The sequence below is a fragment of the Chlorocebus sabaeus genome, chromosome 11 (assembly GCF_047675955.1).
Source record: "Chlorocebus sabaeus isolate Y175 chromosome 11, mChlSab1.0.hap1, whole genome shotgun sequence".
Taxonomy (NCBI): domain Eukaryota; kingdom Metazoa; phylum Chordata; class Mammalia; order Primates; family Cercopithecidae; genus Chlorocebus; species Chlorocebus sabaeus.
This window is the reverse complement of record NC_132914.1, coordinates 67,042,678-67,069,338: the sequence shown is the minus strand read 5'-3', so window position 1 is coordinate 67,069,338 and position 26,661 is coordinate 67,042,678. Positions and strand designations below refer to the sequence as shown.

Below are 26,661 nucleotides of genomic sequence, written 5' to 3'. Positions count from 1 at the left end.
GGCTCAGACATTTGGCAACCTACTAGCTGTGTGTGTGTGTGTGTGTGTGTGTGTGTGTGTGTGTGTGTGTGTAACTTCCTTCAAAAATGTTGAATTCAACTTCTTCCCACAATTTGTTGCTAAGGAAGTTTCTGTTGGCAGAGAATAATAAGAGCCAGGTACCAGAAGTATATGCATACAGGTTTCTCCATTACTATTGAAGATTCAGGCCTGGTTTCACTCTCTGTCTTAGGAGGGCAGGGGCATTTGCAGGTATGCTGATGTGGGCTCAATAACAGAATGGAGATGACAGTGACAGTGGAGGGTCAGTGAACTTGGAGTCAAATCAATAGAACTTATCCAATATAAGCAACAGAGAGAAAAAATATTGAAAAAAAATGAACTGAGCCTCAGTGACCTGTGCAAACTATCAAAGGGCTAACATTTGCATTTTGGGAGTTCTAAAAGGGAAAAAGAAAGACATTGGTAAAGAAAAATAAATGTTAAAAAAAACAATGGCAGGTTGGGTGAGGTGGCTCATGCCTGCAATCCCAGCACTTTGGGAGGCCGAGGTGGGCGGATCACCAGGTCAGGAGATTGAAACCATCCTGGCTAACACGGTGAAACCCCGTCTCTACTAAAAATACAAAAAATTAGCCAGGCATGGTAGCGGGTGCCTGTAGTCCCAGCTACTCAGGAAACTGAGGCAGGAGAATGGTGTGAACCTGGGAGGCGGAGCTTGCAGTGAGCTGAGAGCGTGCCACTGCACTCCAGCCTGGGTGACAGAGCGAGACTCTGTCTCAAAAAAAAAAAAAAAAAAAAGGCTACAAATTTCACAGATGTGGTAAAAACTATACACTTACAGATTCAAATTTGATCAAATCCCAAACAGTATAATATAAAAAAATGCTCGTACCTAGAAACATATAATCAAACTGCTGAACATCAAAGATAAAGAAAGTATCTTGCAGATGGAGAAGAATGATATATTACATACAAGGGAACAATGATTCAAATAGCTTTTTATTTTTCATCAGAAACCACGGAGGCTAGAAGGCAGTGGGTCAACATTTTTAAAATGCTGTGGAAGGAAAAAACCCTAATGACCAAGTATTTTATATTCAGCAAAAAAATGTCTCTTAAAAATGAAGTTGAAATTCAGTGGAGGAAAACTAAGAAAATCTATCACCAACAAATCTGCTCTAAATGAAATTCTGAAGGGATTTCCTAAGGTTGAAGAAAAATGATACCAGAAAGAATTGTGGAACTTTCCAAATGAAGGAGACCAACAGAAATGGTAAATGCTTGTGTCAATATAATAGCCTATTTTTTCTCTTCTTAAGTTCCTCAACATATATATGAACATTGAAACCAAAGATTATAGCATTGTCTCATAGAGTTTTGAATATATATAGATGCAATACACATGATAGCTACAATATAAAAGAGAAAGGGGACTTTTATGGCTATAAGCATTCTACTTTTCATATGAAGTGGTAAAATATCTTTAAACTGACTGCAAGAGGTTAGGTATGTAGATTGTTGTCCCTCAAGTTACCTCTGAAAATAAATCCATATAAAGAGTCTAAAAGGCAATTAATATATTAAGATGGAATACTAAAAATCTTCACACAATTTAAAAGCGGGCAGGAAAGGGGGAAAAGAAGTACACAAAGCAGAGGGGATGGACATTTTTAAAAAGAAAAACATAGACTTAAATCCAAACATATCAATAATTAATTTAAATATAAATTGTCTAAGTTGAAACAGAAATGGTCCAATTAGATAGGGAAAAATACCGAATGATATGCTGAATAAAACAAAACTAATTTAAATTTTATGATATATATAGGTTAAAATTAAAGGATGGCAAAAGATATATAACACAAATACTAACCAAAAGAGAGCCGAAACTATTCACAATAGCAAAAACATGGAATCAACCTAAATGTCCATCAATGATAGAACGGATAAAGAAAGTGTGGTAATATACACCATGGAATACTATACAGCCATAAAAGGAATGAGATCATGTCCTTTGCAGGGACACAGATGGAGTTGGAAGTCATTATCCACAGCCAACTAATGCAGAAATGGAAAACCAAACACCACATGTTCTCACTTATAAGTGGGAGCTGAATTATGAGAAGACATGAACACAAGGGGGAACAATATACACTGGAGCCTGTTGGGGGGCCCAGGTGTGGGGGGCAGATGGAGATCATCGGGAAGAATAGCTAATGGATGCTGGGCTGAATACCTAGGTGATGGGATGATCCTTGCAGCAAACCACCTAGGCCCACGTTTACCTATGTAACAAGCCTGCTCATCCTACGTATGTACCCCTGAACTTAAAATAAAAGTTGAATAAAAGAAAAGAAAAAGAGAGCTGGAGTGGCTGGATTAATATCAGACCAAATAGACTTCAGAATAAGAAAAAGGAGATAAAAAGGAACATCACTCTGCTAAAAGATTACGTTTACCAGAAAGACAAAACAATACTAAATGTGTTCACATTTAATCACATAACTTTTCAATTCAATACAATTTTGCTTTCGCAAAATCCAATAGAACTGAAGGAGAAGTAGAAACATCCACAATCACACTTGAAGACGTCAACATTTCTGTCATTGTCATAGATAAAGTAAGTAGAAAGCAATCAGCAAGGATATAGAGGACCTGAACAAGAATGTCAGCCAACTTGACCTAACTGATATTTATAGAATACTATCCAACAACAGCACAGTGAGTATTCTTTCAAATGCATATGTAACATTCACCAAGATAGATCATATTCTGGATCATAAAGCAAACCTTAACAAAATTTGAAATCATACAAAGGATGTTCTCTGTTCATAATGATATTAAACTAGAAACCAGTCACAGAAAAACATATGGAAAATTTCCAAACATTTGGAAATGTAGTTCCAGCAACCCATGAGTCAAAGAAAGTCAAATAAAATTTCTCAAAAGAAATTTTGAAAGCATTTTGAACTGGAAAAAAATATATATATATAGTATATCAAAAACTGAGTGAGGCAGCTAAAGCCACATAGAGAGGGAAATGTATAGCATTGAATGCTTAAATCAGAAAACAAAGAATAACCTCAAATCACAAACTCCATTTCCACACTAAAGACCTAGAAAAATAAGAGCAAACTAAACCCAAATTAAGCATAAGAAACAAAATAATAAAGATAAGAGTAGAAGTCAGTGAAATTGAAAACTAACACAATAGAGAAAATCAATGACATCAAAAGCTACTTATTTGAATGAATCAACAAAACTGATAAATGTCCAGATTGATTAAGGATAAAAGAAAAAAGAAACAAACTACCAATATGAAGAACAAAAGAGGGAATATCACTACAGACTCTTCAGAGATTAAAAGGTTAATAAAAAATACTATGAATAACTCTATGGCCATAAATTTAACAACTCAGATAACATTGATCAATTCCTTGAGAAAAAAGTAAAACAAACTAACTTACTTAAGTAGAATGAGATACCATAAATAGCCCTGAATCTACTAAATAAATTAAATTTATATTTAAGACCCTCCAACAAAGCAAAGGAACAGATTATTTTGCTGATTAATTCCACCAAACATTTAAGCAAGAAATAAAGCCAATTCTATACTACCTCATCCAGAGAATTTAAGTGAGGGAAACATTTCCAAAGGAATTTTAAAAGGGTATAGTTGCTGTGATACCAAACCCAGAAAAAATAAAATATAAAAAAACAAAACTGCAGATCAATATTCTTATAAACATAGATGCAAAATGCTCAACAAAATTTTACCAAATTGAATCCAGCATTATATCAAAAGATAACATATCACAATTAAATGAGGTTTATTTCAGGAATACAAGGCAGTTCATTAGTCAAAAACTAAGTGAAGTAATCCATTATATTAACAGATGGGAAGAAAAAAACATATAATTAATAAATACACAAAAAATTGACAAAATTAAACATCCATTTATAATAAAAATTATCAGCAAACTAACAGTGGAAGAGAAGCTCCTTAAGCAAATAAAGGACATGGTTAAAAAAACGTATCACTAACATTACACTTAATGATAAAACACTAAATGCTTCCTCTCCAAGGTCAGGGACAAGGCAAATATGTCTAGTCTCACTACTTCTTTATTCAATACTATAGCTGGGTCTTACCTAGTTCAGTAAGGCAAGAAAGTGTCAAAAGATATACAGTTTGAAAAGAAAGACATACAACTGTCTCAATTTGCAGATAACATGACTGTCAACCTAGAAAATCCCAAGAAAAACATATTTTAAAAAGTTATTAGAACTAATAAATGACTTAAGACTGTAAGCCCAATATATGAAAATCAATATTTCTATATACTAATGATGAATAATTGGAACTAAAATGTGAAAAAAACATGATGTTCAAAGAAGAACATGAAATATTTAGGAAAATATGTGCAGTATTTTTATGTTGAAAACTATATAACACTGATGAAAGAAATCAAAGAAGCCCTCAATAAATAGAGAGATATACCATGTTCATAGATTGGAAGGCTCAATTTTATTAGAATGTCAAGTCTTCTTGGATAGATCACTAGGTTTGATAAAAATTTAATCAAAATCACAGAAGAATTGTTTAAATATTGACAAGCTAATTCTAGTATTTATGTGGGAAGTCAAAGAAACTAGAATAGTCAAGACAATATTGAAACCGAAGAAAAATTCAGAGGACTTACACTATATGATTTTAAGGCTTATGATAAATTGCCTGTGTACAGTAATAAAGATCATGTATAGTAATCAAGATAATGTTGTGTTGGCAAAATGATAGGCACATAGATCATGTAAAGGAATAAAGAGTCTAGAAATAGACCCACATATTTTTTGTCAATTGATTTTTTTACAACTGTGCAAAGGCAATTTAATGAAAGAAAGTTATTCAACAAATGATTCTGGGATAATTGGACATCCACACACAAAGAAACTAACATCAATCTATATCTCAAGCCTTATACAAAAAAAAAAAACTTTTAAAAGAAAATCTTTGGGAATTTGGATTAGGTAAAGTCTATATTTCTTAGCTATAAACCATAAGCCATATAAGAAAAATTCAATAAATTGGATATCATCAAAATTAACTTTTGCTCTGAGAAAAACACTGTTAAGATTATAAAAACATAAGTGGCAAACTTGGAGAAAATATTCATGAATAACACACCTAACAAAGTTTTTACATCCAGAATATCTAAAAATTTTTCTAAACTTAAAGAAAACAACCCCAATTTTTAAAAATGGACAAAAGATGTGAATTAACGCTTCACCAAATAAAATGTATAAATGGTGAACTAGTACATGAAATGATGTTCAACATCATTAGTTATTAGAAAAATGCACATCAATACACGATATATCACTACAAACCAATTAGAATGCTACAATAAAAACAATTTTAAACTCATAATACCCAAGAACTGGCAATAAAGAGAAGCAATTGGATATCTCATGCATTGCTACACAAAGTGGTACCACCATTCTACAAAACGTGGCTATTTCTACAGTTAAGCTTACACTTACAACATGATATAGCAGTTCTTATCCTAAGTACTTATAGAGAAATTTAAATGACTGAGCACACAAAAACACATACATAAATATTTATAGAAGCATGATTTATAACTGCCAAAACTGGAAATAATTCAAATGTCCTTGAACAGATAAATGGTTAAACAAACTGTTGTAACCACTTAAAGATATCTTTCTCTGTAATAAAAAAAGGAATAAAATATTGATCAAAGACATTATGCTAAATGAAAGAAGGCAGACTCAAAGTGTTATATACTGTATGATTTCCTTTATGTCACATTCTGAAATAAATCAAAACCGTAGGAACAAAAAACCGACCAGTGGTTACCAGGGATCAGGGTAGATGGTGAGTCTGACCACAAATGAACAGCATAGGGAAATTTTTCAGTGTTGTGTGTTATGATAAAGTGGTTATATTACTATGAACTTGTCAAAACTCATAGAAATTTATACAAAAATTTGAACTTTAGTAGATGTAAATTAAAAATAAGAAAGGCTAGAGTGCCTATGTTAACACCAGAAAATAAGAGCAGAAATCAATGAAATAGAAAACAAAAAAATAAGAATTTAACTTTAACCAAAAGCTAGTACTTTGAGAGATTAAGAAAACTGATAAACGTCATGCCAGATTAACCAAGAAAAAAAAAGACACAAGTTGCTGGCATCAAGAACAACAAATGAATCATCACTATAGATCCTACAGACATTAAAAGTATAAGGGAATATAAAGAATTTTATGCTGATGAATTTGACAACTTAGTTGAAATGGACAAATTCACTGAAAGACACAAACTGCCTAAGCTGATTACTATCAATAGATAACCTGAATAGCTCCACATCTATTAAATATACTGAATTTGCGGGTGGAGGTGAGGAATGAGTGGAATTTTTCACAAAGAAAATTCTGCACTGGTGATATTTGTCAAAGATCCATAGACATAATAACATCAACTCTACCCAAGTTCTTTTGGAAAACGGAAGAGGAGGGAACACTTCTTAGCTCATTTAATCATTTCATAATATTTTAAACATCAACTAGAGAGCAGTGCTCTCATTACTTACAAGGCCCCCAAATCAAAGTCATTGCCCAAGAATTCCTCCAACAGACTTGTGTCCAGGGCTGGGTTCTCCAGAGTACCATTGGCTCCCTGAGCTGCAAAGGCAAATTGAAAATCTTGAGAACCATGAAGATTTCAGTATGGCCAATAGCTAAAAACATTGACAAATCTTTAAGGTCAGGGACTGTGTCTTTCTTACTGTATACACAAGGATCAATAGCATGGAAGAGGTACAAAGTAAACATTTATTCAACGGGTGGATGGATGGAAGGATGGATGGCAGTTTTGTTGGTTGGCCAAATTATTTCCAGTTAAGTTCAACAAGAAGTTCAATATCTTGTTTCACATTTTTTCAGACCTGCCAACAGGTAACAAAATAGTTCTGTCCTTTTCCTTGGTTTACAAAATGAAAATAAATATACTAGTTTCTTACTGACTTCTCAGTGCCTTACACCAGGAGGATAATAATGTCCTGTTATGACTGATGTTAATGTTGATTCCTTGGTTAAAGTACTGTCTGCCAGCTCTCCTCACTGTAAAAGCTTTCCTTTTGTAATTTGTGGGGAGATACTTTGAGATTCTACATACATACTGTTTCTCATCAAATTTTTACCCAATAGTTTTAGCGTCTTTTGATGACCATAAGTATTTTAATACAAAAAAATGAAAAACAAAGTGAAATATTTTCTGTTTTGGTTTAAGCCTCGGTATTCAGCAAAAATTATTTTTTTCAACTTTGATTTTAGAAATAAAGGGTTTATGTGCAAGTTTATTCCATAGGTATATTGCATGATGCTGAGATTGAAAGTATGGATCCCATCATCCAGGTAGTAAGCATTTATAGTCATTTTTTTCCAGTCCTGAATCTAATCCAGAATAGCATAATGCATTGGGTTATCATGTCATATCAAAGAGTACAGGCTAGTTGTTTATAAAATGTCCCTTAGTTTTAGTTTGCCTATTATCTTACGGTTAAATTCAAATTATAAATGTTTGACGAGAATATTACTTAAGTAAGGTCCATTCAATGAAATATTATGCAGCCATTTAATAAATTTTACAATGTCTCAAGAGAAAAAAGTGGGTTGCAAAATCTTGTACCCAGTGAATAAAAAACATGTGAGTAAAAAAGGGATATTTACCAACAAGATATACAGAAGTAATATAAATATTGTGTTGCAACAATAAACAGACCAATATTTTGAGCATAATAAAGTCCAGAAATAAACCCAAAGATATTTATGAGAATTTAGTTTGTGTTAAATGTATCATTTTATGTCCATGAAAAAAAGCTACGTTCTATACTAGAATCTCACTTCTATACCAAAATGAATTCCTAAATGTACGGAAGATTTAAATAAACCATAATATTACTAGAAGAAAACAGGTACATATTTGTGTATATTTTGGAAGGAGAAGACGACTCCTAAACCATGATAGGAATACCAAAAAATATACAGAAAAAAAGGTCTATAAATTTGACTACATAAAAATTGAATTTTTCAGAATACATGAAAAGCAAGGTTGAAAGCAAATGCTGCTTCTAAGGTTTTGGACTAATAATTCCCAAATCAAAGCTTCTTAATGATTGCCTGTATCTTACTCACTAGAAAAGGTTCATGAGGGCAAAAATCACAGTTGTCTTATTCGTCACTGTAACCTCATAATACTAAGCTTTTTGCTTTTCTTTTTTTAAAGAGAGAGGGAGAGAAGTCATTGGAAGAGTGAGGTAAATATTTTCTAGAACTCGAGTCAGCTAATGAGGAAGTATATGTGTCTGGATAACAAATGCATAGAAAAGCCACAGAGATGGAATCCAAAATGTTAATGGTGATTATCTTCAGTGATAGTGCTTTGTTTTGTTTTCTTTATACATCTGTTTTATTCTTTAAATGTATTACTTTTGTAATCATCAAGTTATATAAGAAATTCATCTCAGAGTAAGAATAAAATGATCTTTTTCTTTGAATAAAACAATACTTGCTGAATGAATGAATGAATATCTTCACTAGCAGGGACTAGATTGATGATCCTTAGTAAAGAGGTGACATAACTGGGGCATACACTCTCTGTTCTGTATGCCCTCCTTCCCCCCATCCTTTCTGCAGTTTCTGAGCAGAAGAATACATTAGCACCCAACAACAAAAGGGCCTTGAAATGTGAGTTTCCTTCAGAGTCCTCTGACTAAGCCTTTGTCTTACCGCAGCAGTTTGAGTGGCACAAGAACCTCCCACCCCACCAGAGAATCACCAAAGAATTGTAGCTCCTGACTGCCACTAGTTGATAGTCAATAGACAATATCTAAAAGCCAGCATCCAAGGGTTAAGCTAAGGCGAGGAGTTTATTTGTGCTGAATGCAGAGGAGAGCCAGTTTTGCTGGAGTCAACTGCTCTCTAAGCTGCCACGGATAAACAAATGCACTCAATCCCATCATTTAGAAGAGTGTCAAGAGCACCGCATGATGCAGGTATTATCTTTGGCAATTCCCAATCGCCATTCTGTGAGGTACACTTTGTTCCATGCTTTGCTTTGCTAGAGGATTATAGTACTCACATCTGTAGAACCTGAAAATTTTTTTTCGCTTTTCCCAACAGTGGAAAGTGATAAAGTTTTTCTTTCATCTTATTAAAATCTGAAATAGATGATATTGAATGATGAAATTGAATAAGGTCTTAATAAATTTTGTGGGGTTTTTCCAGGTACAGTTTAAATACATAATAGTTCTGCTTTCTATCCCCCACCCCAAAGCCCCTCAAGTTTTATGCTGGCTTCATAAAAAGAATTTGCAGGCTTTTCTTCTTTCTCCACATTCTAGAATTGTGAAAATTGTGGAGGAGACATCACCAACTCAATTTGTTGACATGAGCTAAGACGAAAATGAGTGGCATATATCCCACATGCCTCCTGGATTCACAGGAGAGATTCCTGGAGATTTAGATGGTCAGAAATGACCTCATAGTGGAGTTAAGTCTTGAGCTGGACTTTGAAGAAAGGCTGGGATGGACAAGACATCTTCATTCTTTCATTGATTCAACCACAATTTACTAAGGACCTACCATGTGCCAAGCATTGCACAAGGTTCTGGGGACACAGCTGTGAAAAAGAAGACAAGAACCCCTTAGAGGGCTTGCATTCCAAGGGAGGGAAAGGAGGCGACATTGGGGGTAGGGTAGGACACACATGACATATAAAAAATAACAAATACAAGGTATTTTCAGAGAATGAGGAAAACAAAACAGGCTGGTATAATAGACTGTGATGGAGCGAGCGCTTTTCTATGCGGACTCCTCTCTCAGGAGGGAGCCATGCAGAGATCAAGGGCAGAGCGTGCCAGGTGGAGAAAAATGGCAGTGGCAAGAAACAAATCATCCAATGGGTTAGAGCATGGAAGCATGGGCATAGGACAGGAGGGCAGAGCAATAGGAAGCTCTTGGAGAGTGACATCATATACTTTATGTTTTCAAAGCTCATTCTGGTGGCTTGTGGGAAGATTATAAGGGTACAAGAAGAGAAGGGAGATCAATTTGAATACTTCCGCAGTTATCCAGGGACACTCGGAGTTGGAATTTCTCACTCTGGGCCAAGCAAAAGAATAAGCACTTTGCTTATGTGATCTTATTTAATCTTCCTAACAGCCCTAGAAGGTGGCCATCAATACTACTCCCAGTTTACAGAAAAGGCCAAGTGATTACACAGGTTACCCAGCTTGTCCAAATCACACAGCATGTAAGTGGCACACAGGGAAGCCAACCCAGGCTACTGAGCCTGGTCTCACCACTGCCTTATGCTCCACCGCCTCGTGCTCCGTCGCCTCCCCAGCAATGCCCGCCAACTGCAGGAAGGACTGACTTGCTTCTACTGCTTCACTGGGCTTTGGGCAAACCGACTGCTAACAGAAGCAGATGGAGGGAGGAATCTGTTTAGTTTTCCCCTGAAGCCCCTGCTGGTGTCCCATCTGCTTTATATAGCACCCTACACTCTCCCCTCCACACATCCCACACAATTCCTCAGGTAGAAATAGGAGGTGGCCCATAGATTCTAAGACCTGACTTATATGTCACTTGCTTGATATCACCCACCGGCCCCCACCAGGTAGAAATAGGAGATGGGCCACAGCTCTAGGACCTGGCTGATGTGGCTTTTGCCCAAGCACCTTAACGAATCAGGAGAGATGATCCCTGCAGTAGCTGGCTTCCTCTTGGACTCCAAAATCCTATCTGTGTTTTCCAAATCCAAAGGAAATTACTCAAAAAGATAAATCCACAGTGTCACATAAAATTGTTTTCAGGAGGTTTTACACACAGAGAACAACTCTCAAATGGCTCCTAAAATAAATCTCATGCTTTTAAAAATAAACGTTTTGCTCTAAATGTTTTTAACACTTGTTTATAACACCCAAGCCTGCCAAGAGGGCACCCGTAAGCATCCTATCCCCCATCAGGGAGGCTCAGTTTGAAATCAGGTTCCACTCTTTACTTCTGTAGCTAGGAGGGGCTGTCACAGTTTTGCTTACAAAGGGAAAAGCTGCCTAGGCCTCCTGGGTGTATCAGAGAAACTGTCCCCGTACTGCTTTTGTAAAGCAAAGCCCTTCCTTACCCTAATTCTCTGCCTCCCTTTCCAGGGGCAGCAAGAGCTGTAAGACAGTAAGATGTCCTGATGCTCTTGGCCTTAGGCAGACAATAAAAATGCACTTGGTTATGAAGATGAGTCCATCAGGGAGTACTACAAACACACCCAAGTTGCATCCACAGGACCTACTAAAAAATCTACATATGCCTATGGGGCTTCTCCAAGGGCGTGAGCAGGGAAGGCACAGCAAAGACCTTGCTTTCAGGACTCCCTGCCTTCTCCATTCACCACCTGCCAGTCCTATATAAAGATCTTTTCTTATTTCCATCCAACAGCTTTCTTCATCACTTTCCCCAACACTGATAAGGCCCTCTTCTTGATTTATTCTTTCACACTTGGTGCCACACAGTGACGCCCAGAGTATTCAGACAACTGGCAAGATGACAAAATTTGTTCCAACAACTCTAGCTGTTTAAATGATTTTAAAAATAATAATGAGGGTCTCCCAAACAGTTGCTTTCTGGATTTAAACATAAAGATAGTTTCCCTCTGACATGCCAGTGTTCATGAAAAACTGGAGTGGAAATGTTAATAGGTATTTCAAAGAAGAAGAAAGAGGAGAGGAAGAAAAGAAGATGGAGGAGATGAAGAGAAATAAAACACTCCCCTTCTCTCATTTGCTTAGAATACTTTGGCCTTGAAAAATCCATTAAATGTAGTACTGGATCTAAAATCTAATGTTGGTGTGTAGAGACACAACCAGTCCAGAGTTAGAGAAGTAAGGATGACATTTTATTAGAGATATTACCAATCATTAATTGACTAATTGCTTTATTCTTTTACTTACACATTTACTTAGTGTTCACTCTGTGTCCTGAAACAAAATCAGAAACAAGCTCACGGTCCAGTGAGGGACAAGAAAATCAGCTATAGCAATGCAAGGTGTTAAGTAATGATAAACGTGTGCTTGGATACTATGGGAGTCTTTTAATTAGGCTGGCCTTGGGTGAGCCAAGGACTTCCTATCAGTGACACCTGAGAGGGTTTTTTAAGGTTAAGTAGGGATTCACTAGGTGAAAGATGATAAACATCCTAGGAACGCAAAAGGCATGGGCAAATAAATTCAAATATCAACAGCAGGACTCTGTGGAAACGTGCCCATAGTCTGACCACAGCCAGGAGGCAGGTGAAGAAAATGGTAGAGACTGAGAGCCACACCATTCCTGGACCCCACTGCCAGTTGTATGTGCTTTTATTTCAACCACTATAGCAATTATGTATCGTGCATCTCTTTCTCTCTGCTCAATTCTAAGCCTTTCTAGGGCAAAAATTATTTTTTATTGTACAGATCCTAAGCATCTAGAACAGGACTTAAAACATTATAGCTATTCAATAACTGTTGACCTTGTTAGATGAGTAAATAAAGCTTTGAATGAATAGATGTAATTATGAATGGTGGAAAGTATATTATGATAAGAACTTTATCTTGAAAATGATAGAGTCATTGAAAAACTTTAAGCAGGAGAGTGATGTGATTAGATTTATAATTCTGAAAGATCATTTAGCCTGCAGTTGGGAGACTGGACTGAAGCTGGGCAAGACTAGTTTAAAGAGACTAGTCAAGGACATTGCCAACATTAAACTTCCCATATTGCATTTCTTACCACACTGGACATGTGATATGGGCCAGGTACAGTGCTAAGGGTTAGGGACCAAACACAAAGGAGCAATAGTAGTTAAGGATTCTGGTTCTATAGTCAGGCTAGGGCTTACATCCTTGCTGAGCCTTAGCTGTGTAACCCAGGACAAGTTAACTAGCCTCTCAGTGTCTGTCTTTATTTACTTTCCTTATTTTCAAAATAAGGTTAATACAATACAAGCATCTACCTCATAGAGTTGTTGTGGGAATTAAATGAGATAATACACGCAAAGTGCTTAGCATAGGTCCCAGCTCAATAAATGCTACCCCTGGTCATTACCATTAGTTTCTGTGCTCAAGAAATTTATAGACCAGTAATAAAAACTGACATAAAAACATATCATAGCAAGATAATGTGACAACAGAGATGCACATAGGGCCTTGTGGGGCACTTTAATGACTCAACAGGAGCAAAAAGGTGCCAGGAAAAGCTTCTAAGAGCAGGGGTGAACAAGGCTACAACTATCAACAGAAATAGGTCTTAGGGCCTTGAATGCTGTGAAAGTCTGACCTGGTGCGGTGTGGTCAGGAAAGTGGAAGAATGTGCAGCGATGTGCTGGAGCCAGGTTGTACAAGCTTGTGCACATCTCTTCCAACTTCATATTTAACGTGATGTGAGTAGCTTGAAATCGGCCATAGTGAGATCATTTACACCATGGAAATGAGCAAACGCTACAAATCAGGGCTGCTTCCCGACTTTCCCTTTCCCCAAACCTAGAGAGTTGGTTATTACACATTTACCACATCACTGTATGTGACTAGTATTTGGGAGGATAAGCCATTGAATTTTGTGACTGACTGTAAGAAATCTAGGTGACTCCCAGTCCCTGTCTTGATGGTCATGCTGGTGACCTGAAATAGGAAATATGAGAGAATTGTATGAGAAGCCAGGGAAGGAGCATGAGTTCATCTGCATGGGGCCATGTACTCTTTTGTACTCTTGGAGACAGAAGTGAGCAGCAGGGCACTGCCCCCAAGAAAAACTCCACCTAACAACCTGGAATCCTGGGAATCTCCCAGTCTCCTAGTACAGATAGTCTTACATTGAACCAAGAAGAATCTAATCAGTTATTTCAAACAGAAGTAACGTGACCCATTGTTGGAAATAATAACTGAATTAGAAGACTATATCTGGCTGGACTTTAACATGACATGAATCACCTGGAATTTATTATGTGCCTGATAATTGAGAGATAAAATCAAAATTAACCTTTATTCAACTTGAGTAAATAAATAGTTCAAGCACATTGTGTAACAGGATGGCAACCCCCACATGGGTTTTCTAAAACTGTTACAGATGCAAAAGTCTGGCAAAGATTGTTAAAAACTTGGCTGCTGGACTCTAAGAATGGCAGAAAACATCCAGGAACCTACATGTGTCTACCAAGAACTAGCCACGCAAAAGGACTTCATTGCCTTTCCTGTTCAGTTGCCTGACTGGCAGATTAGGAGACTCTCAAAGGAAATGTATATCTTTACTTCAACTAGACACTAAATGAACTTACTCATTCATTCAAAATTCATTGTGTATGTAATGAAGAGCAGTGTGCAAGGCGCCAAGGATACAACAGTGAGCAGCACTAAGGCAGGAGAGGGGAGCACAGGGAAGTCAACAGGCAGGAACACTGCAGTGGGATGTCAGACCCAAGCAGACATTTAGAAGGAGCTTTTGATACAACTCGGGAGTAGAGAGAAGAGGTCAAAAATGGCTGTATTTGTAGCTAAGATGGAGAAATGTAGAGGAAATTATGCTTCAATCAGGTGAATTTGTACCTGGGAGAATAACTGTCCCCTAGAGAGTTAAACTGAAGAAAATCCTAAAATTCAGCATAAAATTACTTGCTCTCATCCTTCTCAACAATGTTACTTGTAATTCGGAAAAATATAGAGAAGGCAAACTGGACACACATTCAGACAGCCTGAAGGAAGTGGGCAAGGTACAATATAGTAGAAAGCGTCAGACTCTAATCTTGACTGATTGCGTTCATGACTGACTTTGGCAGGATGAGATTTAGTAGCTTAAGCATACAGGTTTGCATTGGTTTTTCTAATTATGTAAATATAATATGGGGAAATTTTGTTTATGAATGAATAGATGACAAAGACACGAGTCTTTTAGTTTTGTCATAGGTTTTGAAAAGACAAGGAAACTAATGTAGAGTTATAATAAAATATTGAGTACAGAACTAGGATAGTGCAATTCCTGCTCCTGTATGCACAGGTCGGATCTTGAGGATGTGGGACCCAGGTTTTAAAAGGAATGCTAACAAATAGTAGAGGTTCCAGAGGAGATCCAGCAAGGAGCAAAAGAATCACAAGGTAAGCTATTTGAGAGACAATCAATGGAGAAGATTGATAATACTTGGTAAGTTTAGTGAACACTTACTATGTACCAATACTATGCTAAGAATTTTACATTTACTTTCTCATTTAATCCTCAAAACAGTTTTATTCTATGAGATAGGTACTATGATTATCCCTATTTTTCAGAGAAGTTGTCTTAGTGAGCTTAAGTATTGCTCAAGTTGCAATAACACAAGTGTCACTGCAGGGGCTCAGGTGTTTTCTACCATAACATAATGTACGTGTTCCTGAACAACCTTGCTTTCTGTAGAACTGCAAAAAAATAGTAGAAGAATGTAGAGTTGAAGAAAAACACTAAAAGTTAATAAAAACAATGACATATCTAATAAAAATTTAAGACATGTTAAATTATTATTAATATTGCTAAGTACTTCAGTAAATATTGGCATTTAACCTTTATTTAGAAATATTAGAAGGGGTTGCAAAGAAGAGTTGCAGTGCTGAATTATGAAGACCAAAGGGAAAGAGAGGGGGAAACTGAGATGATGATAACTAGTTTAAATCAGTTACAATCCATCTGACAGAGCTGGGTCAGAACCTGTTCTTTCCGGGTTCAAGGACTCTCCTCCTCTATCTGAAAAGATTTGGCTTCCGTTTGCAGGAAAGAAGGTGGGTGTGCCTGCTGATGGGTCAGCCATATGTAACTTTAACATGTTATGGATCTACGTTCCTTTAACATTACAGTTACTGAAATGCCACATGAATCCATCCTTCAGTGCTTTTTCACAAACTTAGGAATCACTCAGGGCAAAGAATAAATGATTGCTGGTTGGCTCAATGTCTTTAGAGAGCTGCCCTTGTGGCTTTGCACAGCTTCTCGTTAATAATCTAAAAATTGTAATGGGATTCAAACTAAGAAGGGAAAGTGACTAGCTCATTGCATCATGTAACCTCTATCATGGTAAAAGTATTTCAGGGTCTTTACTAGTACATTATCCTGTTCACACTTCTCCTTTTAAATTAGTGATTTGAAATATAAATTAAGCATGATCCTCTGGCCTTTCTGGAAGTCTGGGAATCAATTTTTTTCAGCAGTTTGAGAAACCATACAGCTAAGCCTTTTCCCAGTCCTACAATGTGAGGATTAAACTTTTATATTACATCCATTTTTTCTTCAACAACTCACATTAATGTTAATATACAGAAGAATAAATTAAACTACCAAAAAGAAATAAAACACAATTGACTACATGTTAAGGAATATTAACTTTAGCCATAGAAGATAAATTTGGGAAAGAGAAGCTGAAAATTTCTTTTAAATGACAGGAACATGTCTCATAGAAATGAGTAATCTCATTGAGTTTATAACCAAGGTTTGGAAGAATTATCGTTCTGGTTTGGCCTATTAGAAAGCCTAATTTTGCCCAAGGCCAAAAAAGGAGGAGGCAGATGAAGAAGAAAAACAGAGGGGAGAAGAGGAGGAGGCAGGGGAGCAAGGGACAAAACCTTTCAAAAGGAAGGACAGCTAAAGAGGAGACACCACCCACAGGCTCTGCAGGTGAGTTGGCTCACCTGGAATGTACAGTGTTAAATATTAAATCAACGTCCCCTGGGCTGACACTGCATGGCACAAGTTCAGCAAGATGTGACAAGAAAACTGATCACCTATGGCTTTCAGCGGTGCCTGTCCTGCCCCAGCAATGCCTTTCTGTCCTCCCAAGTCAGGCAGAAAGGGAAAGGACAGTCCAATAGAGCACTGTCTGAGAGCCTAGTCTTCAGCCACTTGCAGGATAAAGAAGGAAATCCAGAAAACTTGGAATCCTGGAAAAAGGATTTGAGTTTTTTATTTATTGACTCAACACATACATTTGAGTGACTGCTATGTACCAGTCCCTAGGTGCTGAGGAAACAGGAATGAAGGAGGCATAGTTCCCTCCTTCCAGGTGTCCATAGGAGACAGACACAGAAAAAAGGCATTCATTACATACTTTGAAAGGTGAAGTGCAAAGTACTGTGGAAACACACTGGGAGCCCCTGGGGGAATGACGCCAAAGTCACAACCTGGAGTGAACCAAGTTAACCAAGTAAACAAGGCAGGGAAGTGTGCTCCAGAAAGAGGGAGCCCCATGTGACCCAGAGGTAAGAAAAGCATGAGACTTGGAAAACTGCAAGTCAGGCAGACCTGGGTTAAATTCTACTTTTACTTAACTTCTCTGGGCCTACTTCCTCATCTGGATAAAGGAGATGGGTTTTACCACCCTTAGAGAGTTGCTTGCAGATGAAACGTGATAACATATATGAATCTACTACTGGTGCATGGCACACAGTAAATGTGCATCCCTTTCCAATTCCTCCCCTGCTCCCTGCCTCCACTCCCCCAGAGACAGGGCTCAGAACAATGAACCGATTGTTGAACTCATGACAGATCAGTTACATCCTAGCAGAAGGTTAGGAAAAGTCCAAAAAGATAGAAACTTTGACTCTGTCCTGAAGAGGTAGTGGGGTTGGGTAGCCAGTGGCCAGTTTGTGAGCAATTATACAATGGCTAGTGGTAAGTGAGAGGAGAATAGAAGGGAGGCGATTTTCCCAAATACTGATTATATTTATTGGCATCTCGCTCTAGAATATGGAAGCTAATGGGCCAATACATGTCTTTCCCTGCTCTTTCCCTCTAGGTAGGCGGAGTGGTGTGCAGACAAAAAGAGCGCTGAACTTGGAATGAAAAGACAGGGTCTTGCCTGAAATTTATCAGTCTGATTTTAGACACATCTGTCAATTTGTTAAGGCTCAATTTTTTTTTTAATTGTGTGAAGGACAAACAAGTTGATGGAAATCCAAGAGTTTGTAAAATCTCAAACTCTATAAGCAAGCATAACACAAATGGCAGAGTGAGAAAGAAACTTTGAAGTTGGGTTAAGAATGAACTGGCAAAATAAACACATGTTAATATTGGTGGCTATCTATAGATTTTTGTTTTTTCTAACGTTTTCACAAAAAGCCAGCAAAGGAGAGGACAAGTCCTGAGCATTGTTTCACAGACCTCACCTCCTCACCACCAGTAAAGGTTATTTCAGATTCTCACACAGAAACCTGCCTCTCTCAGGGGAAGGAAGCAAATTTGTGTTTGTCTTATCCTTATGCAGATAAAAGGAGCTAATGGCAGTTCTTCAAATGCTTCTGAAGGAACAACACTTGAGATGGATGGATAATAGATTTTAAAGTGTCCCTCTTCTAATTGACTGGAATTAGCCTGCTCATGCTAACAGCTAGATCTTACTCTCATATTCACACAGAAAAATCGTTCCAAGGAATATTTACTCTTAGCAGAAGAGCTTTGACTAGCGTTATCTTGTGGAATTATAATCATCTGTGTCATTTCTGCCTCTTCCTGCACATAGGACTGATGCAGGAGTGCTGGGTAGAGCAGGGTGTGTTCCCTAGTTAGGGCTCCACCTCCATGGACCTAGGTGAGGACAGGCATTTCTGTTGCATTTCCCAAGACCAGCCTGGGTGCCACGTCCCCCATCCTGTGCCTATAAAAACCCAAGGCCCTAGCAAGGCAGACACAGAAGCAGCTGGAGGGCAAGAGGAGCACATTGGTGGAGGAACACACAGGCGGCTGGATGTCAAGAGGAATGGACCCACACTGGCATGCCAGCTAGCCACTGACCGGCAGAAGCACACGGAATTTGGCCAGGGCTGTCCGGGCCACTGAGTGGGAAAACCGTCTCCCTTCTGGTTCCCCCATCTGCTGAGAGCTACTTCCACTCAATAAAACCTTGCACTCATTCTCCAAGCCCACGTAATGATCCGATTCTTTCAGTACACTAAGGCAAGAACCTGGGATACAGAAAGCCCTCGGTCCTTGTGACAAGGCAGAGGGTCTAGTTGAGCTGGTTAACACAAGCCTACAGACGGCAAAACTAAAAGAGCACACGGTAGCACACATCCACTGGGGCTTTAGGAGCTGTAAGCATTCACCTCCAGACACTGCCGTGGTGTTGGAGCCCCACAGCCTGCCAGTCTGTATGCTCCCCTAGAGGTTTGAGTAGCGGTGCACTGAAAAAGCGAGCCACTGCCCCTGTCACATGCCCTGTGAGGGGGACAAGGGAACCTTTTCCATTTCAGGAACTTTAATGAGACTTATCGATAGATTTGTTTCAAAGCAACAAGCTTCCCTAATCCAACAATGGAAGAAGAAAAGAGGATCATTGTCTCTACTCTTTCCATCTATGGAATCCACTACATATACAGAACACATATAGGAACAAGTGCAGTAAAATTCCTAAGAAGTCTAATCTGCTTTTGCACTGTTTTAATACAGATGAATTAAAAAAAAAAAAAGCTATGCAAATTAAAATACTGTTTCCCATGCATGCTTTTATGAGCGGTTAAATACATGAGTTGTACTGGAGTTCTTTATAGGATGTTAAATAGTAATATATCCTTCTGGATTATATGGACTTTCAAACCTTTAATTCTGATTTTTCATGAACAAAAACAGCAGAAGTAGTTAAAAACTTCTATCCCTTTTAAGGAAGTAGAGAATTTAGTTCAGTTCTGAGCCAGCTTCCCCAAACCTCGCCAAGGCATGGCTGAATGACCTACTTGAGATCAGTGATTAACAAGGTCAGCAGATAACATTTTTCTGTATGAATTTTGTACCACCCCAGCCTTTCCTGAAAGACAGTTGATAGATAAAAGAACCAGTTCTTTTAAAGTGAGAGCAACACAGAACATAGGTAAACTGAAAAAAGTTATCTCCTTAAAATGAATTTGCAGTCTCTCAACTTCAGAACTTCTTACAGATTTATTATAAAATTAGAACAAATGCTTTAGACGATCTAAGAACAGGACAATAATAACAATGTATTTCTTTCAGCTTTGAGTCTATCCCCAAAGAATGCCAACTAAACCTTGGAAATACATTAAGTTTCACTGTTATGTGTTTTCTGAAAAATGCTGATTTCAATACCAACATGGAAAAGTTGAACCTTCTGCAATAAAAGGAAATACTCAGTACTTTGTCCTTTGTTGCTTGGCAACTAAGGGCTATAAATGGATTTTATGATTATAAATTCACTGGAATTAATGTGAACATGTAAAACTTATAATAATTCCCTGGAGACAGGAGTGTTTCTTTGAAAAAGAAATGTATGGATCTACGTATGTAGCTGTAGTCATTCTTGTTTCACAATAAATAAAGCAAGCAATTTGGTTCCTTCATATTTGCAAATATTATAATAAAATCACTACCATTTATTCTATCATTTTAACATTTTATCATTCATATTCACAACCATAAGAGGGTAGGTGTTATTATCCCCATTTGACAGATGGAGAACATTGAAACTTTAAAAGGTCACACAACTAAGATGCAAATAAACCAGGATTCAAAGCCAAGTCTGCCTGAAACAAGGCATACGCCATTCGCCTGCATACCACAGAGATTCCTAGGAAGCATATTTCTCAGCTCTTAATAGTTGAGCTATTGGTAGCTTTAACCCTATGAGAATGACACTAATTCTCAGTATCAAGTCACATGATGCTCTCTTCAGAACACATTACTTCTTATTGCCATATATGACATTTGTTTCTTATATTGTTAACACCAGAGTATCAACCATTGGGGTCCCATCTTGCTGGACTTTTTGTCCTGAGTCAGGTTACCCAAAATTACAAGATTAAGAGTTAATATTTATACTGCCCTTCTGAGCATAGCCTTCTGCCTAACTTTCCTCTGTATATTTTTGTTATGCACAGAGCAGTACTAAAGAACAGTGATGGTGTCCTGATATCTTTGTACTCTTATTAGTGGACTTACATTATGAGTTTCTAGAGCTGCCTGCTCAATGAACATAAGCCATTACCTTTTTACCACTAACACCTCATCTTATTTGTGCTAGAGCTGGGATTTTCAAAGGAATAATGGCAGATGGCAGTAAAGTGCCAACTGCTAGCAGTCCAGAATAATTTTACATGCAAATTGTACAAAGAAAGAAAGAAAGAGAGAGAGAGAGAGAAAGAAAGAAAAGAAAAGAAAAGAAAAGAAAAGAAAAGAAAAGAAAAGAAAAGAAAAGAAAAGAAAAGAAAATAGAAAAGAAAAGAAAAGAAAGTCCACCCTGGTTATCTTAACAGGAGATATGAGTTCTACAACTATCTCTATAGATGTTCCCTGTGAACTGTTTAGGGACACAAGCCTTCAGAGCAGACAGATTTCTGTCCAAATCTAAGCACTTCACATACATAATAGCTGTGTTACCTTGGGCAAGGTACATAACTTCTCTGAATGTGTTTCCTCATCTCTAAAATACTGACAACATTATTATTCATTGTGTTGTGCAAATTAAGAATTAATATAGCTAAAGTCTTAGTACAATGTCTAACATAAAGTAAAGCATTCATTCAATGGCAGTGGTTTTCCTTCATTAAATGATAGTGGTTTTCTTATTTATCACAGGCTGCTCTCTTCAACCCACCAACTGGACATCCTTCTCCACTGCATGAAAACCTCTTTTCAAGGTCACACACAACCCTCTTTTTCCCAGATTCTATAGGCAATTGTCTTGTATTTCAGAAACATTTGAAATGTTTGACCATATTCTTCTTGAAACACTTTATTTCCTAGTTTAACAACCACACTCTCCTGGTTTCCCTCCTACCTCACTAAACATTCCTTTGCTACTCTCACTTGGATCCCAAAATGTGATCTGGGACCCTTTTCTCTATCTGTACTCTTGGTGATCTCACTTAGTGTCAGGGGCTTTAAATACTACTTATAAGCTGATGACTCCCTAAATGACATCAGCAGCTCTAATCTTTCCTTGGGTTTCAAATTCAATAATCCAACTGCCTCATCGCTTCCACTTGGTTGTCTAAAAGAGATCTCAAATGTAAAATGTCTCAAATGAATTCTTAATTACACACACACACACACACACACACACCCCTGTTCTTCAGTCGTCCACATCTAAGTACATTGTACTACCATCCACGAATTGTTGACACCAACACCTAGGCATCATCCTAAACAGATTCCTCTGTCTTCCTCACTGCCACATCCCATCCATCTGCCCCTGCCTGTTCTCCTGTTTAAAACTCTCCACACTGAGAATAAAAACCAAACTCTCATGTCATTTTCTACCACCCTCCCCATTGTCACTCATACTTCAAGTGCTTCCACCTCACTGTTCCTTTCCTACCCCTCTCCCAACCACCTCAAGCTCAGTGACTGCACAGTTGCTCTTTTTACCTAAAATGTTCTTCTCCCAAACAGATGCACGACTTGCTTCTGGTCATTCTTCAGGTCTCAGCTTGAATGTCACCCCTCAGAAACCATTCCTGATTGTCTTAGCTCAAGTAACTCTGTCTTCATCAGACTCTCTGCACCACCATCTGGTTTTATTTTCTTCATAATTAATGACATTTTGAAATCATTGTTTTATTTATCTCCTATTGTCTTCTCCCTTCATCTAGAGAAGAAGCCACTATACGGCAAGGACTCTGCTTATTCATCACAGAGTCCCTGGTTCTTAGGAGAGCAGCAGGCTCATGAGAGACAGTCAAGTATTTTTTGATTGTGTGAAAGTTGATCATACAAATTAGGTCATTCTTGTCACAGCCAACTAAAACAGAGTCATGAGGCCAGGGGGAAAAAGCGCTCAGGGCATATAACATTGTTTAAAAAATGTAATTCTCTACAAGCCTGGATGCTGAAACTGCTTGCTATACAACCTTAGACTGGTTTTATATATAATCGTTGCTGAAACAACCTGCTACAACTCTTAAAACTAGTTTTATCCACCACTGTCACTTACCAACCAAAACTTGCCAGCTCCCTAAACTTTCACAGTGCAAATTAATTCTCTCAAAGAACAAAACATAACATTTCTCCTTTCTATAAAACCTCCAGTCTCCTCTTTGTTCTTCAGGCATACCAAAGACCACCTAGTCTGCCTGTATGCTCCAAACTGCAATTATTTCTTCCCAAATAAAACATTAAATTTAGAGATTCATCTCTACATTTTTATTTTGACTTTGACAGTGACTGAATAGACAAGGTAAGGAATAAATGACCTTGCAGCCACTTACTATCTGGATAACCCTCAAGCAAGTTACCTAACCTCTGTCAGCCTCGTGTTTCTCATACAAGGATAGAAATCCCCTAGGGCTGCCTTGACGCTAAATGGGGAAAATAATAATTAAGAAACAATGAGAATAATAGTAACTAAAAATTATTGTCTCTCTGTGCCAGGCATAGTGCTTCACAACCATGTTTTGAGATGATAGGGTTATCCCCATTTTACAAGCAAGGAAACTAAGGCCTGCAGAGCCTTATGAACCTATCCCTAGTCCCAGAGGTAGGCGATAGTAGAGCTAGGATTCACAGCCAGGACGACTAACTCAGAACCTATATTCCTAAGGATGATTCTGCACTCAGCACACAGTAAGTGCTTGAAAACAGTTATTATGATTATTAATTAGGTTGTAGATCAGGGGTTGGTCAACTTTTTCTGTAAAGAGTCAGATAGTGTTTTGATCTCTGTTGCAACCATTCACCTTGTCCATCACAGCATCAAAGCAGGCCACAGGCAATATGTAAAAGAGCATGTTCCAGTAAAACTTTATTTGCAAAAACAGGCGGCAGGCCAGATTTGGCCTGTGGTCCATAATTTACTGACCTCTGTTGATGATGAATAACTAACATTAAGGGATGCTTACTGCATGTTTACTAAAAAGCACAAATTATATAATCCCATTTTTGTTTTAAAAAGCACACAAGATAGACACCAAACTGAACATAGTTAGCACTAAATAGGAAAATTACTACTAATAATTATCTTCTTCTTTTAGGTTACCTATATTATCCACAATTGTCCATGTATTGAATGTTTAGCTTCCAAGACATTGTGGAGTCTTCCAGAAACCAGGTTCTAACTTCAAAGTTGAAAGATGACAATATCAGTAACACCAAAGAAGGTGGGGGATCCTCCACTCAGAAGGGTTTTTTTGGGTGATTTTGTTCCAGGACTCCCCAAAGATGGTGATAAATCTGACAGGTCTCAAAGGTAGCATGGGCAGGTGACAAAAGGTCAGCTCTAATCTCCTTACAGCACACTTCAAATTCTAATTAAATCACCTTCATTTTGGAGATCCCCACATGAAAGAAGAAAGGTATTTCTTAGAAATGTTCAGATAATCCTAAATTCCTTGCATGACCTGGCTGGTTCTTCCTGTCCTTGGCATACTCTTTATTTTTTTTATTTTTTTTATTTTTTGAGACAGAGTCTTGCTCTGTCGCCCAGGCTGGAGTGCAGTGGCGCGATCTCGGCTCACTGCAAGCTCCGCCCTCCCGGTTCACGCCATTCTCCTGCCTCAGCCTCCCGAGTAGCTGGGACTACAGGCGCCCGCCACCGCACCCGGCTAATTTTTTTGTATTTTTAGTAGAGACGGGGTTTCACCGTGGTCTCGATCTCCTGACCTTGTGATCCGCCCGCCTCGGCCTCCCAAAGTGCTGGGATTACAGGCGTGAGCCACCGCGCCCGGCCGTCCTTGGCATATTCTTGTTCCCAGTCTCCTGGGAAGCCCATGCTGCTTCCACACAGAATCAGAGGCTGCCTGCACAGGTAAAGAATGAACTCTCGCATCTCTAAAATTATCCCACATATATAGATATCCCCATATATCTGTATAGATATATCTCTATATATTTTATCTATATATATCTATATAGAGATATTATCTATATAGGTATCTATATATAACTATGTGGGATAATTTCAGAGATGCCGGGTACAACATAATACCTAAAATTCCACCGTTAGAGATTAACCAGACCTGCCCCTGGAGGAGGTAATCTTTCTGCTGCTTTTGATCAAGACAGCTTCAATGTTCTATGAAAGCACTTTGACTACAAGACTCTACAGATGTGTAAGGTGGTGTTAGATCATTTGCCATTTGCTCCTCTGTGCAAGCTTAGGTTTTATTAGGACAGAAGGAATAGGACATAGGAAACTGGTTGTCTAAGAGAGTGGGAAAGTGGTGGCCCCAAAGACAGAGAATTGAGAGACTGGCCTAAGGCCAGAGATACTCTTTACCCATAAGACAGACTTGCCCAGTGCCAGCACTGGGCAGCTTCTGTCCTCTACACTGCATTCGGCTTTCTGAGCTTCTGATTCTTCTGTCAGAAATTCAGAAACCAGCCAATCAAAGTTGTTTTTACATTTTGGAGAAATAATATACAGAAACCACATAAGACATTGATCATTTTATCTCTGCTAATCATGGAATCTGAGGCATTCTATCAACTGGCAACACTTTGTCTCAACTCCCTCTGTTTGTTCTATTCACTGGACCATTCTGCTGCTGGGCAAGTTTTCCCTCTTCATACAGTTGAACTTGCTAGGTGCCCCAGCTCTAGTCACAATTCAATATCTGCTTGTTGAATGGACTAGTCTTTTGCACTGTTCTTTCATTCATTCACTCCATAAATATCAGTGCCTACGAAATGCCAATATCATATAGGCACTTTTTCCAAGCAACGGCTCTCCTCTACACGGCAATTCTGCTTAACCTCCCTGAAGCCCTTCTAGATTAATCCCATCTGGGTTGAGCACTTCAGTCACTGCTTGTCTGCTCCAAAGCCTTCAGCATTTCCCCCATTTTCCTGAACATGGGGCACTTCCATGGTATTCCTATACAGAGTATGGACAGCAGATGTTTCTGCCTTCCCTGCATCCCCACTGCCCTCTTTTGATAATAGCTACCTGGAGAATTTAAATCTTAAGCAGAGAGATGGGCAGAAAATATTCAAAGCTTTTTTGATGGCAGCTTCCTGAACAGCCTATTCTTCCTCGTAGATCTCAAGAACTGCCTGGTGGTTACTGTCCTTCCACAGGTTCTAGCAGCTACTCCCACAAACCTCAACAAGTGAGCTGGAGTTTCTGCCAGTTTCCTTCTTGAGCTTTTACTTCTGATCTACTCTTAGTATGTGGTTTTTCCCACAGCATACTTTTTCCCACTCTGCTCAATCTGGGCCAGAATCTCCTCTTTGCTTTCAATGCTAAGCCAACAAAGCATCTGAGCACCTACTTCAGGATGAAGAGGATAAACAGATTCTCAAAAATGTGTTCTTTAGAGATTAAATATAATCAACAATACTGTTTTCAAATCATTTTTAATAAACTATTTTTAAGAGCTTGGAAACAAATAATGAGTCCTCTGATATCAAGATAGTACAAATTAAGAGTCTGAGATTAGAGCTATCAAAGATAAGTGAAGTAAAGTGAGGAATGGGATTTACTGTACTTTATTTTTTAATTCCCTTTTATCCAGAAGATTGTTGTAAGAATAAAATGATATGATGTAAAGTAAATAGCACAGTGCTTGCCACGTGGTAAATGCTCAACAGATGTTATTAATCTGGTTCAAACTTGAAGTGAAATTGACAATGTTTTCAAGTTAACTTAAAACTTTGCA

At 38.0% G+C, this 26,661-nt stretch overlaps 1 protein-coding gene across 1 annotated transcript in view; it reads right to left on the bottom strand.

Annotated features, from left to right (window-relative positions):
* Positions 1–26,661, bottom strand: part of MYRFL (myelin regulatory factor like) — a 116,222-nt gene that overhangs the window by 86,064 nt on the left and 3,497 nt on the right. Inside the window, exon 2 of the mRNA XM_073021308.1 lies at positions 6,616–6,727. Within this exon, the coding sequence (XP_072877409.1) occupies positions 6,616–6,727 (112 nt within the window). The remainder of the gene's footprint in view (positions 1–6,615; positions 6,728–26,661) is intronic.